We start from the raw sequence: 14,177 nt of genomic DNA, 5'->3' as shown, positions 1-14,177 counted from the left end.
TGACTTAAATTTGGGTGTCTTTGCAAAGTGAAGTATGACACAGCACTAGGGTCACAGTGAAATTTCTTCCTAAGTGTCAAGGAGAAAGTGTGGTGAAAGTAGAGCAGAATTTCAAAACAGTGAGTAATATGCAGGTGTTTGCATGGCTCAGATACTTGAGGGTGTGAAGAAGTAAGTGGAAGGAAGTACTTTGCTATGTGGCAAAGATTAAGCTTTGTTTTGGAGGGATGAGAAGGAATGTGGTAAAAGTGTAGTGAAAAGGTGCAGTCTGCTGCTGAAGATAAGGAGAGGAACTTGGAAAACAAAGAGATTGTGCTCTAATTTCAAGCATGTCACTGGTCTCCCTGTATAACCTTGTCTGCACCACTTAACCTCTCTGTGCCTCAGTTTCCTCCTCTGTAAAATGGGTGTAATACCCATCTTTATAAAGCACTCCGCAATTCGTGCATGAAATAAAACTGCCAAGTATTTTTTGTTTATTGTATTTATTCATCTCTAATTTCTACACTCCTAGACTTCAGCAAATGGCATTTCCTCTGCCTACTTAAGTTTGATCAAACAAATCTCCTTCCTGCTTTCTATGGTTTTAGAACTAATTGCTATTCACTTAAAGTCCTGACATGTCACAGACTGGCATAGAGGAAGATAACTGTAAAAAGTGATATTTTGGGGCCTCCTCATTCCTCCAAATCTGCTCATGACCACAGAAACGCAGTTGTCTTTGTTACTGATAATCATCTGCCAGAAGTGCCCTTACTGTACCTTCAGCGAATCTGATCAAGAAATGGCTTATGTCCATCATAACTTATCTCTGAGTATCCTCACTCTTGGAGATGGGCACTTTTGCCACTTGAAACTAGGAGTGTGGATATTTGGAGGCAGATCTCTCTGGTTACTGGTAAGTAACCTTCATTATTTTTCTTCCTGTCTTCATTTGTCTTCTATGTTTTGAAACCACCATTGACCTTATTGCTCACCCATAGGCACCAAAGGCTGAGAAATTCAGATCATGCTTAAAATCCAACTAAATTGAGTTAAACTAGCCAGGCAAGATTTTGAAAATATTTCTGCACTGCAGTTCTGTGTGTGCGAATGTATATATACCGCTTGAGATTGACATTTCTCAATTTGCAGACGATTTGCTAAAGTAGTTCCAAAATGTGACAAGCTGTCAAAAAACATATATCTCATATGAGAAGTAGCTTCCCATATGAGCACCTGTTCTAATTTCAAACTGAGGACCGGTTTGTCAGTAACAGAAGGTTTGGAGTTAAAGTCAGACACTCGGGGTCTCTCTGGTTTTAGTTACATAACCAACTTCATCTACCGTAAATGAGATTCTTGATAGGAATGAATGAGAATGAATTTGCATTAGGAATAAATTTGTTATGCTTCTGCCTTCTATTTATGCAAGACCACACAAATCTTGTGGCATAATATATGTAACTCAGAAGCTGACTTTTTTATCTTACTCCTATTACTTCTCCTTTCAGGAGAAAGGTGGTGTTAGCAGGTAGATATAAGCCAAAGAGAATGGACCTAAAGCTAAAAAGATGAAGGAGAAAGTCCACTGTATGGTTCTGGCTTATTGGGCTCTGTTTTGCAGTGTTTGGTGAGATTTGGAATGACAATCCTGAAACACTGACCAGTCCTAACCAAGTTAAATCTTCAAACAGAACTTCTTCAGACCCCAACTCTGTATGAAGGTGTCAGACTTTCTTTCCAGATCTCAGTGTCTGATGAATATCTACGCTCTGAAAGCCTGTGACGTTTTTGGGCTGCTCAGCTCTTTTTGTTTTATGCTTCCTTTTTCTCTAAAGCAACAATCCTGCTCACAAATACTATCTGGCCGTGGACCCTGTTTCGGGCTCCCTGTACGTATCAGACACCAACAGCCGACGGATATACAAAGTCAAATCTCTCACTGGCACAAAAGACCTCGCTGGTAATTCTGAAGTGGTGGCGGGGACTGGAGAGCAGTGCCTGCCCTTTGACGAAGCCAGATGTGGAGATGGAGGGAAAGCAGTGGACGCAACCCTAATGAGTCCTCGAGGTAATGTAATAAAAAAAAGGCAGAGAAAATGACTATGTGAGGCTACGCTGGATGTGGAAATAATTATCTGGCAATTAAATCACTACTTGCTTGGTAATTTTTATTCCGTGCTTTAATTACAGTGGATTGGCAAGTGTTCGTGCTTTGTTTAGTTAAGCAAACTTTATTACCCCAGCACTGAATGCCACTAAAGGAGAACAGAACAGAAATTAGCAGGGTACCACTTAACTCCATGAAGCAAACATGAAAACTGGAAAACAAATCTCTATTTGAGATACAGCATTTTGGGAAGAAAAACTGCCCACTGTGGCATTTTTCTCACCTTTCATATGTCACCTTAGATGTCTCTGATTGTTAAAAAACAATTTTAAATGTGATGTAGAGATTTGGGAGATACGTTGCTGTTTAAGTTCTGAATTAACCAGGTGTATTGCCAGGTGTTTCAGACACCTTTGTTTCTTTCTAATGGTTGAAAGTAGCTGGATGATAGTAAAAGTGAAGAAAAATGAATAAAAACAAGAGGTCCTGTTCTTTGTTTAGGTAACAGTTTCTGTTTATATGTACAAAGTATGTTAATGGGACAGAACAGCCCTACACAGCGGTTGAGAAGATAAAGCTTCCTCTTCTCTCCCTCGACAGTACAATGAGTGCTACTGCAACCAGTGTAAGGCAGAATCCTTAAATGAGTATTTCATTTTCAGACCAAGAACAGAGCTAGGCAGCGCACCAAATTAAAGCAGGAAAGTCAAGTAAGAGTATGCCTGCCCTCCTTCATGACAAGCAGCAGCATCATTCTGTGCCTTTTCATTTTTCTGTGCCTTTCCTCTTCAAGAATTTACAACTCGGAAGTCAGGAAAAGTAAACAAACACTGCCATCTCGTAAAATTGTTAATATGATTAATCCTACCTTGAAGCTAGAAGCTTCACTAATGCCTATTTTTCATACTTGCAGGAATTGCAGTGGATAAGTATGGACTCATGTATTTTGTTGATGCCACTATGATTCGAAAAGTGGATCAGAATGGAATTATATCAACTCTGCTGGGATCCAATGACCTAACTGCTGTACGACCTCTGAGCTGTGATTCCAGCATGGATGTCAGCCAGGTAAACTCTTACATTTTTTTACTTCTCAGCCTTAGAAGAAATGGGCAACTGTTTTGGATGACTTCCTGGCCACTTAAGAAATACGTTATGTATTGCAAGATGGTAGCATGCTTGATTCATTACTGAGATGAATGAACTATCCTTTTACTGTGGTTAATGCAGGTTATTTATGCAACAATAGTGAAATAAGGTTGAGATAATGGAAGTAATTGTCTTAATTGCCTGTTTTTCTGTAATTATTGTAGAGTTTCCACAATGTAGCATTCATTCTTTGCACCAAAACACAATTCGCCAAAGTTACCATTGCACATAGCTTTAATATTTCCAAGAAAGAAAATGATTGTTTGAAATAGTTGCAGTTTCATGATTTACGCTGATAAACCCCTCACTAATTTGCTGTTGTTACACATGGAATTTTAAACACTAGAAGTGTACTTTTCAGTTATGAGTTTTACAGTAATAATTTGTGCAACTCATAGGTACGGCTGGAGTGGCCTACTGATCTCGCTGTCAATCCCATGGACAACTCACTTTATGTCCTAGAGAACAATGTTATTTTACGGATCACAGAAACCATCAAGTTAGCATTATTGCTGGACGCCCCATGCACTGCCAGGTTCCTGGTATAGACTACTCTCTTAGCAAACTGGCTATTCATTCTGCACTTGAATCAGCCAGTGCCATTGCCATCTCACACACAGGAGTTCTTTACATCAGTGAGACAGATGAAAAAAAAATTAATCGGCTACGCCAGGTAACTACCAATGGAGAAATATGCCTTCTTGCAGGGGCAGCTTCAGACTGTGATTGCAAAAATGATGTCAACTGTAATTGCTATTCTGGGGATGATGGGTATGCCACTGATGCCATCTTAAATTCACCATCTTCCTTAGCTGTGGCCCCAGATGGTACCATCTACATAGCTGATCTCGGAAATATCCGCATTAGGGCTGTCAGTAAAAACAGGCCCATTCTTAATTCTTTTAACCAATATGAAGCTGCATCTCCAGGAGAACAGGAGCTGTATGTCTTCAATGCTGATGGGATTCACCAGTACACTCTCAGCCTTGTTACCGGGGAGTACTTGTACAATTTCACCTATAGCAGCGATAACGATGTCACGGAGGTGATGGACAGCAATGGCAACTCCTTGAAGGTCCGTCGGGACGCCAGCGGAATGCCCCGCCATTTACTGATGCCTGATAATCAGATTGTCACGCTGGCTGTTGGCACTAATGGTGGACTCAAACTAGTCTCAACGCAGACCCTGGAACTTGGATTAATGACTTATAATGGAAACAGTGGTCTCTTAGCAACGAAGAGTGATGAAACAGGATGGACAACATTTTATGAGTAAGAATGTTTTTGGATATATTAAGCGTACTTTTATTTTTCAAACGGTAGTGAGGGGGCCCTGAAGTGATTCCACTGAAATTTGTTGTAGGTTTTTCACTGATACCGAATAAGGCCTTTGCACCTCAATCTATTATGATGCTGGACATAATTAAGTGGCTGCTTGATTTCATCGGTTTTGCCGTGTCCTTTAGGTGGGTACGGAACCACCTAAACTCCTGCCCATAGTTTGAGGCCAGTAAGGAAGTTTACCCACCTCCAGCACGAAGGACTGTGTGCGACATTCAGAAACGTGCTTTTGTTTTGCCAGCTTGGGCCCCTGTTCCCAGTCGCCAGCAAGACTGCAGATAATTTGAATCCAAGCCAGCCCCCAGCAATCTGTGGCTCCTACTGAGTTGCCTGTGTCTATAAACCTTAATACCACGGTTTCTTTCTTTTAAAGCTCAAATTATCTTTCTATTCAGGCTCATATATTACTCATGGTTGATAAAATGTTGATTAACTTTACTGATTGTTCATTCTTGAGACAAGTGAGGAAATTACATCCCCAGCTATCTGTCAGACCCCTGTGTAACTCACATAATTTGTTGATAACCCAAGAGCACACTGGTGTTCATGAGCGCATAGATTAAAAAGCCAGAATTTTCCCTTTAAATGGAATTCATCAGATGAGTTTCAAAAGTATATTAAGAATCTAGATAAAACAGTCAGTTTTTCTTTAATAATTTCCATATTTTTAGTAGTCTTATTGCCATTTATTGACCAAAACTTTTTTAAAATGAATCTAGATGGAATATTGTAAATGTGTGTATGACTTCTAAGTATGGTAAGTCCGATGCCTGTATTTTTTTTTCAGAGGAGTAACTGTTTATTACTAAATGCCATTTCTCAAGTTACCAGCTAGAAAGCGTAAACAGGATCTTATGTTTGACTTCAAATTATAGCTTTATTTTTAAGGTTACAGAATAGTGATAATGCAGACTTTTTTTGTTTATTAATGCATTCAACTTGGCCAACATTTTTTTATTTTTTAGAGAAAACTAACGCAGGATTATAAGGAATGGTTCAGTCTGCTCAAAATACACCGAAATTAGCATTGCTCATCAGGGCTTTGCCCACCATGCCTTTTCCTTGCAAAGGAAGGCAGTGCCCTCTCGTGGTCTTCCTCTAGCGTGGCCCTGGAAATTGAACTCCTGGTTTTCACAGGACTCGGTAGAGATTCGAAGGTTTTTGCTCCTTCACATTTTAGCAAGGGTATTTCTAGGTACTAGGCGTTAGTTACAAAAATAATCCAATTATTTCATTCCTCATTTGTATAACTGTGCCCTAACAATTCTCACAGAATTCAGTTTATTGCACATATCAATGTGTGCATGTATATATGCAGAAAAGCACCCACACCAACTATTTTAATATACAATGAATACAAATACGCAATGAAACTGTGCTCTAACTGGAGAAACAGAAGCTCCGTAACTTCAGTGTATCCAGAATCCACCTCAAGTGAAGACACTCAGATGGCCTTACCAGATCTCATTCATCCAGCCTGATGCTGTGTTGTGCTGTGATGTGTAGTAGCTGCTTCCAGCAAAGACACAATAAGTCCCAGAGTGATCAGTATATTTTTATATTGCCAACTCTTCTTTTTTTTCTAACTTGATTAGGATCAGATTTGTGTCATGAAGAAGAAAGTTAGATAACCATTTAATTCCGTATATCTCTATTCTTATTATTCAGATAGATGCCTGGTTTTTGTAGTCTGCTAGGCACTTGCTCTCAAGAATACATAAATTCAAAAGAAATCTCAATAATATGTCACTTCTAAATTACAGAGTACATAAAAGTTTTCTGGTTTATTTAGTTTAAATTTTTTACCTTTCATGTTTTTTTAATAGGATTTTATTGATGCAGTGCATAAAACAGTAGTGCCTCCTTTTTATACACTGGTATTGCAATCTGTATATATTATTAGGTAGTGGCTCTTTTATGCCTAGCTCATAAACTAGATGGTCTGCAGATCATAGAGAGTACAATTGTCCTATAAACCCTTATAAGATCTGCCATTTTTGTTTTCAAACACTGTGACCAGCACTGGGGAAAATGCCCTGGGAGAGGGAAGGGGCAAAACAGTGATTTGTAGAAATAGCATTAGAATATTTCCATTTTTCTGTTTCAGTCTCTGTACATCCTCATCCATATTTACTTTTAGGCTGTCCTTGGACTTTAAACAGAGATTTTCAGTGAGTAGCCCACAGCAATCCCTAGGACTTTTTCCTGAGTTAATTAAAAACCCGGCAATGTGAATGAGAAGTTTAAATTAATCTGTCTCATTTGCATTACCTAAAATATATCTGCTGATGGGGAATTTCACCAGCCATTTTTCTGGATATTCACCCAGCTCTGCATAGTCTAAAGCCACTCATAAACTTTTGTAGTTCTGTCCTATGTAATATTGTCTCTTCTGCAGTATTTGGCACCTAAGTATTCTCTTCATACCTTTGCTAATCACTAGGCGTGCAGAGTCGTCACATGCAGATTCTTAGGGGTTATCCCACTATTAACCTTTTAGATTTCCAAAGGTCTATTTTTGGTGCTTCTTGTTTCCCTTGCTAGGTGGATGTTTGGCTGGATCAAGTTCTCTCCTCATCTATGCTTTCTGAGTAATTTCAGTATTTCTTATAAATACTTTTATAAAGACTTAACCAAAACCCTTTTTGTAGGTTACCTAAATGTATTGTGTTTTATCCAGTATCTTGTTGAGAGAGTAAATATTTATCTGTCTGTCTATCTATCTATCTATCTATCTGTCTATTATCTATCTATCTATAGTCTAATGGGTAGAAATTTGTGGCTTTTATTAAGAAAAATCATGCTGCTTAATCTTTATTTGATCCTGAACTGCTTGAATGAACACACTATATTATTGGTTCCTTCCAGGTCGCATGATGCTTTGTTTTATTGATTTACTTCTTTGCCTAACCCTTCCGTTGGTTCTGGTAAGACTTGTTGCTCCACAGGTGATTTTTTTCCTTCCTCCTCCATATTCAGTTGAATGAGTGCAACCAATTGCAATGGATTGAAAGGCATAATTTATATTTGCATTAACTGAGGAGCCTATTTTGTATGTTAATTTTGGAGATAGTCTGTACAGTTCAGGTGGCCTACTTTGAGGTTTCTTAATGATTTAATTGTAAAAAATCACATTGAAAGCACTGATTTTTTTTCTTCTTTGCAGCTAAACATTGACCTACAAAGAAATGATCCAGTTTTGTGATACTAAATGTTCTGCTCTTCTCTTCTCCTACTCTCAGGCAATGCAATGGATTTACCAGTTCTCTTCCAGGCTTCCCACTCCCTGGATTTCTACATCCAAAGGATGACCAGTTGGTTTCAGTCTTTACCTAAACTTTTCCCTTTATCTACACAGGACATTTTTTCTTGTCTTTCTCCTTTGCGCTTTGGTAGCAGCTGGGTGAGAGACTTGCACAAATAGAGAATTGCAGCAACTAGAGGAATGCTGATTTTGTGTTTCAGGTCCCCATTTCTTGCCCTTAAAAGATCCAAGGGATTGCTTCTTTAGCATATGTATGCACAGAAATACAGCATACTAAAGGAAAGGGAGAAACAGAATAATTTAATTTCAGGCAGCATTCCTTCTTTGCCCCCTCCCAGGCTTTATACCTCTAAATAAACTTATCTGCTTCTGTAAGGTCAATAAACTAATGGAGAGCCCTTTTACCTTTATTTTTTATTTTTGTGCCTTGGGAGCACTTAATCCATCTTCTAAGGTATATTCTGAGTGCTGACTGCTGCCCTTTGTGCAACTCCAACCTATCCCGTGCCTTAACTTCTTATCATTTATCTATACGGGCAAAAGATTCACCCCAAAAGGCAATGCAGTACCACAGATAAGACCTAAATGAAATTATTGTCTTCTCAAGTTGATGTCTTTTTTGATCTCTTATGGCAAGTTTACTCCTTGATATGTCATTTAAAGTCATACTTAGTAATTTCCACTAAATATTCAATTGCAAATGTGCAACATATGCAATTGTATATTGTAATATCATAATGGTGCCACATCCTTAGAGTTAAATGCAACAATCAAAATACAGATGGATTTACTAATGATGATGGATCCACATATCACTCTGTATATCCGTAAGAATTTAATTGATTTCAAAAGAGACTAGTCTGGATTTACACTAATGGAGTTGAGATCAGTATCTCTAAAATTAATATTTCATCATCATAGACCCTTTCAACAACAGAGAAATAGTTATAGCCAGGATGTTCTTGAAAATCTGTTTCATTCTGTATTTTTGCAAAAATTTGGTGCATTATTAATACATTGGGTATTGAAATGAACATATATCCTCATGCTTTTTTGCTCTTACTAACTTTTCTATTAGCTATGATCATGAAGGGCGCCTGACCAATGTAACACGTCCCACTGGAGTGGTAACTAGCCTTCATCGAGAAATGGAAAAGTCTATTACCATCGACATTGAGAATTCTAATCGGGATGATGATGTCACGGTCATCACAAATCTCTCCTCTGTGGAGGCTTCCTATACAGTTGTTCAAGGTACCAAAGTGCACTTCTCAGCACATCTCCTAACCACACACACAATTCGAGAAAGCAGTTCTCAAAAGATTTGTGTCATAAGTACAGTCATGAGCAGGGGAAAAATGATAAGGTTTGCAAGACAAAATCCCATAGAGCTCATTCCTAAAATGACAGGTCTTCAGGACAGGTAAGAGACATTTCACAATCATACTTTGTGTCAAATACGTGTGGTCGTTATCTGCTGATGAAAGTTAGTCCTGCTGTTACCTCTTGTGTCAGGTTCTCTTTACCCACTAATACTGTTCTCTGTACTTCACTGCCAAATCTGACTTTGCTGCCACAAAATGCAGTCTGGCTGATGAATGTTGATTGTCTATGTAAAAATCCTTGTGGAGTAAGAGGCTCAGGTACCTTTTGTGATTAGACATGAGTCTTTCAAATGTATACACTACCGTTAAATAAAATGTAAAACAGCACCAGTGGATGGTCTTGTGCCCCAGTTAGCTCATGAGAGAATGGTGTAACGCTCCAAGTATGTCCAAAAAGGTTAGCAACTACATGGTTAAATGTTTGTGTAGATCTTCCCAGCACCACCCAAGGATTATATCTGACAAAGTGAAAACAGTCACAGTTATCAAAGACAGACTGAAAGGAATTTGATGAATGATGAGGGCTTTTAAATTAAGATACAATGTCACTGGCATAAGAATATCGTCACTGAAAAATAGCCTCCTCCTGCCATAAACGTCAACATTTATAGACGATTATACTGCGACATGTCTGGTTCCAAAGTCTTTCTTTCTCTTGTACCAGATGATTAATTATGTAGATGCTGTCCTTTTGTCAGACAAATATTGATGCTTTGGTGACAGTTGCCCGCTGTAGCCCTCTCTCCTCATTGTCTTAGAACAGACCTCACTGTGTCAAAGCTGGGAGAATAGCACTGCCGTCAAAGTACTGGATTATTTTTATAACTTTCCTCAGCAAGCAGAAAGGCCGGGGGTGTGATTGGCTAGTGCAGTTCTTGTGTGGCAGAATGAAGAATGACAAATAAAGGGCTGTGGCTGCCAGCTTGTATTGTTGGAGCCTCATACCTTGAGGATTTAAAGCTAAACTAATTCTGTTCAAAGCGCCTGCTTGGAGACAGTTTCTAAACAGACAGGAAAAGAAGAGGAGCTTACTTGGTCACACACAGAAAGAGTCTAACAGCTGTGTGGGTTTTTTTTCTTTTTATCCTAGAGCTTAATGTTTTATTGTTTATCCAGCAGTTCAGTTTTCAGGACTTTTTGCTCATATTAGAAATAAATTACGTGGTTGCAGTATATCACTGTGCATTTTGATTCATAATTAAAACTAAAGGGAAAATGTAATGAAATAAACATAGTATCTCTCTGCAGGCTCACTGTTACACTACTGTTCTTTACATGAATCAGTAACATCTGTAATTTCCACCATAGTACCACGTAAGTGGTAATTGCAGGCTGACTTCATTTAACATCAACAGGAGTGCAATAAAAAAGCAATCAAATTAAGCTATATGTTTTCTTTATGACTGGAGTAGCTAAATTATTTTCTTTTCGTTATTGCTGTAGATCAAGTGAGGAACAGCTACCAGCTCTGTAATAATGGTACTTTGAGAGTGATGTATGCCAATGGCATGAGTATTAGCTTTCACAGCGAACCTCATGTCCTGGCTGGGACGGTAACTCCCACCATAGGACGATGTAATATTTCTCTACCAATGGAGAATGGTTTGAACTCAATTGAATGGCGTCTGAGGAAAGAACAGATTAAAGGCAAAGTGACTGTGTTTGGAAGAAAGCTCAGGGTAAGTAGAATTATTGTAGCGGCAGCATTACAATAATGATCTTTTCTTCTGCGGGCTGACAGCTTTCCATTTTGAAGAACTCGTCTTTTCTATTTTCACTTCTTTAAAATGTGTGACTCTAGGGTTGTCTTTGGTGTGAGAATCTCTTTATTTGAGAGGCCAGTTAAGTACATAGAATCATCTGTAATAAGCTACAGAAATTTCGTCCACGAGAGGTTGGTAAAAATACCCAGAATACTGCTGCAAGTGAGAAAGAAAAAGAAGCTGACCACTTGTAAAAATTCCATGTCACTCTTAACCACAGTCAGTCCTCTGAATCACACACAGAGTTTGAGCAGTTACGTTCTGCTTATCTAAAATCCCCCTACAGTTTCATCCAGTCTGGCAGACTGTGCTGATTCCCTTTCCTAAATATCATGGTTGGAAAATAACTGCCATAATTACAAAGTCATAAGCATAGGAAATGAAAGACACTCCAGTCACGGAAGCCATCCCCTGCAAATTTAAAGATCTGCTACATCCAGATTGATCCCATTCTCCTCACCTACGCTCTTTTTCACCTGTTAAATATCCAAACTCTCTCTTGTTTTCTCAGTATATGCAGTTTTGAAAGGGTTTTGAGATACCAGGTAGGAAAAAATGTAGCGCTGATCCAGATCTTGTTTATGTTAATAATTCTTTCGATATCATTGGTCATGAGACGCAATACTGTGTGTTCAAGATGACCATAATAAATGAAATGTATTTAGCCAACTACTTGTAAAACTAAATTAGACTGGGATGTTAAATTTTGGTATTTTCCTCTTGCTTAACATCTAATTCACATTCTTCCCTTATTTTCACAAATCCTCAGAATATGCACATATTCGTGTGAGAGGGAAGATTAGACAAAAAATTGAATGAGATTAGCAGGTAATCCTTAATGACTAAATTTCATGGCCGTGTAATTGATTTTTGATGTGTTGACCTGCACAAATTGACTGTAAGTAGAAAATAGATCAGCTCTGCATTTTGACTAGGTGTTCAAAATAAAAATAAATAGGACTTTAAAACTGCTGTAATCCTAACTCTCGATACTAAAAATTTAATAGAGGTACTTGTGGTAATTAAATGGAGTTAAACACGTCTTCGAGCTGAAATCTTGCCTGAGATGGATTCTCTTGCATCATGTTTATGCAAATGAAAACACTGCTTTATCTAGCAACACCTCAACATTTAATTGTCTGGTGTTAGTTCCTGTAACAATAATCACATATCCATTTAGCTCTTTTAAATGAAAATCACTGTGAGATTATAACAGGTTGAGTGGACTGAAAATGAAATCTGAAAAAACAAGGGAGAAAGCATAGAATTTATTTGCATCTCATTTATCCTAATTCATCTTTATAAATTGTTCAGTGAATGAAATATAGCAACTGTGTTGGGAAGTGGGTGTTGGAGCAGTGTTGGGCAGGGCAGCTGTGCCAGATGCAGTGCCCAGCAGCACCAAGCAGGCCACAGAGACTGCCCAGGGGAACGCTTAGCAGAAAGTGTTCTTCTATGGACATGGTTCTTGTGAGAGCCTACTGTCAATCTCCAGTCCTGCATTCGGACAGTAAGTGTTAGCGGGGCTGAATGTGAATGCGAGTACAGCCCCTTTGTCTGAGCTGGGGACAGCAGTGCAGTCATTCCTTCATTGGATGTTATCGCTTCTTATGAGCAGTACCAGACACACAACAGAAGTGAGGAGAAGTGGGAACCTCCCCCCTTAACCACCCACCACTAGTTCATGTGCCACACGTCCAGTGTCTCGCTAGTGTCTTCAGACGAGGCCTGGATCAAATTTCGTTCAGAAGAGTTTCTGATACGCTGCAGTTAAGTGATTTATTTAGTGAGACTTTTTACCAACGCACAGAGGGATGTTGCCCTGTTGCCTCTTGTTCAGCAGCAGCGAGAGGAAGAAAGAGATATGCCCAGAGGTAGCAGAACAAAAGAGAAATGGCTTTTGAGATGATCCTCAGTCACGATATTTACAGCAGTGTTATTAGTACTCCCAAGAAGAGTGGGAGTTAGTCATTCTGTTTGGGTTTCTATATAACTAATATGACACCACAATTAGACTCTGTGGCTTTACTTGTTTTACAAACAAATATGAAGTTACTGATTTATCCAAACAGAGGCTTCTTTATTCCCTGAGTGCTGTTTATGTGGTGTAATCATTTCAAAAAACTAATACTTGGGTTATCTTTGGGGAAAAATGAAATCTAATTCCCTTTATAGTATTTTTGTGAAAAGGGAAGATCTTTCTGAAATACTTTTTAAAAAACCTCTGTCTATCATTTAAAAAACCAAGTTCTTTCTCTCATATCCTACTCTTTTATTTTAACATTACAGCTACATGCTTCTGAGAAGTGAAAGCTCTCTCCTGCTTCACCTTTGTGCAGGAAAGGGTTTTGACAGGTCTCCATCATAAGAACTGACCTCACGTTTACAAAAGCAGAGTAACTGGCTGAGAAAGGGCTGGTGCCAACTTTGCCTCCCAGAGCCTTGTTTCCATTAACTTGGGACAGCAGAGCATCATCTGTTTTGCCAAGATGTTTTTAAAACCATGCCTTTCTTTGACTCACAGGAGAAGTTGTTGCTGGAAAAGCATTTGGGAAAACATACAGAAAAGCTTTTCCTAATGATTGCCACTGAGGAAATGCAGACTGTTAAAGAGCTAAATTTTATTAATGGAAAAAATGAGGATAATGAGCGATAATTTGAAATAATTACTTCTTTACAAACACAAAATTGTATTAATTTTAAATTTGCTGTCAGTGCAACTGAATTCCTACAGAGTCGGTTGTGATGGGAATTGGGTTTACCCCTGCCAGTGAAAAGATCTCTGAATAACTTTCATGTCTGCGAGAAAGGCTCAGGGTTAATTTACATATTGTTTGATGTGCAGTTTAATTTTGGATAACAGAAAACGTTGCTTAATCAAAGCTACTGAAAAATATAAGCTGAAGAACAAATTCCCAGAAACCGATGAATACTTTCTAAGCAGTCATTGCTGTCAAATGATATCTAATTTAAAGACTTGTACTTTATTAATGACACATCTACAATTAAATTACTTAAGAAACTTTATCAGATTATAGCATTAGGCTGAATTCTGTGGCTTAGCCTCTAGTGATTATTTTGATGTAGCTCTCATGATAGTGCTTTCACTAGAAACCTCACCATTTTGCGTTCTTATGCTCTTTTGTTTCTGCTTTGCTTTTGGTTGTTTTTTTGTTTTGTTT

The 14,177-nt window shown here is 38.4% G+C and overlaps 1 protein-coding gene across 1 annotated transcript in view; it reads left to right on the top strand.

Annotated features, from left to right (window-relative positions):
• Nucleotides 1-14,177, top strand: part of TENM2 (teneurin transmembrane protein 2) — a 541,158-nt gene that overhangs the window by 518,415 nt on the left and 8,566 nt on the right. The window contains 6 exon segments of the mRNA XM_031555679.1: nt 1,821-2,053; nt 3,006-3,160; nt 3,640-3,727; nt 3,730-4,513; nt 8,926-9,101; nt 10,676-10,911. Of these exon segments, the coding sequence (XP_031411539.1) occupies nt 1,821-2,053; nt 3,006-3,160; nt 3,640-3,727; nt 3,730-4,513; nt 8,926-9,101; nt 10,676-10,911 (1,672 nt within the window).

This window comes from Meleagris gallopavo, chromosome 15 (assembly GCF_000146605.3).
Source record: "Meleagris gallopavo isolate NT-WF06-2002-E0010 breed Aviagen turkey brand Nicholas breeding stock chromosome 15, Turkey_5.1, whole genome shotgun sequence".
NCBI classification, from domain to species: Eukaryota; Metazoa; Chordata; class Aves; order Galliformes; family Phasianidae; genus Meleagris; species Meleagris gallopavo.
The sequence above is the reverse complement of the archived record's forward strand: the minus strand, read 5'-3'. Positions and strand labels throughout refer to the sequence as shown.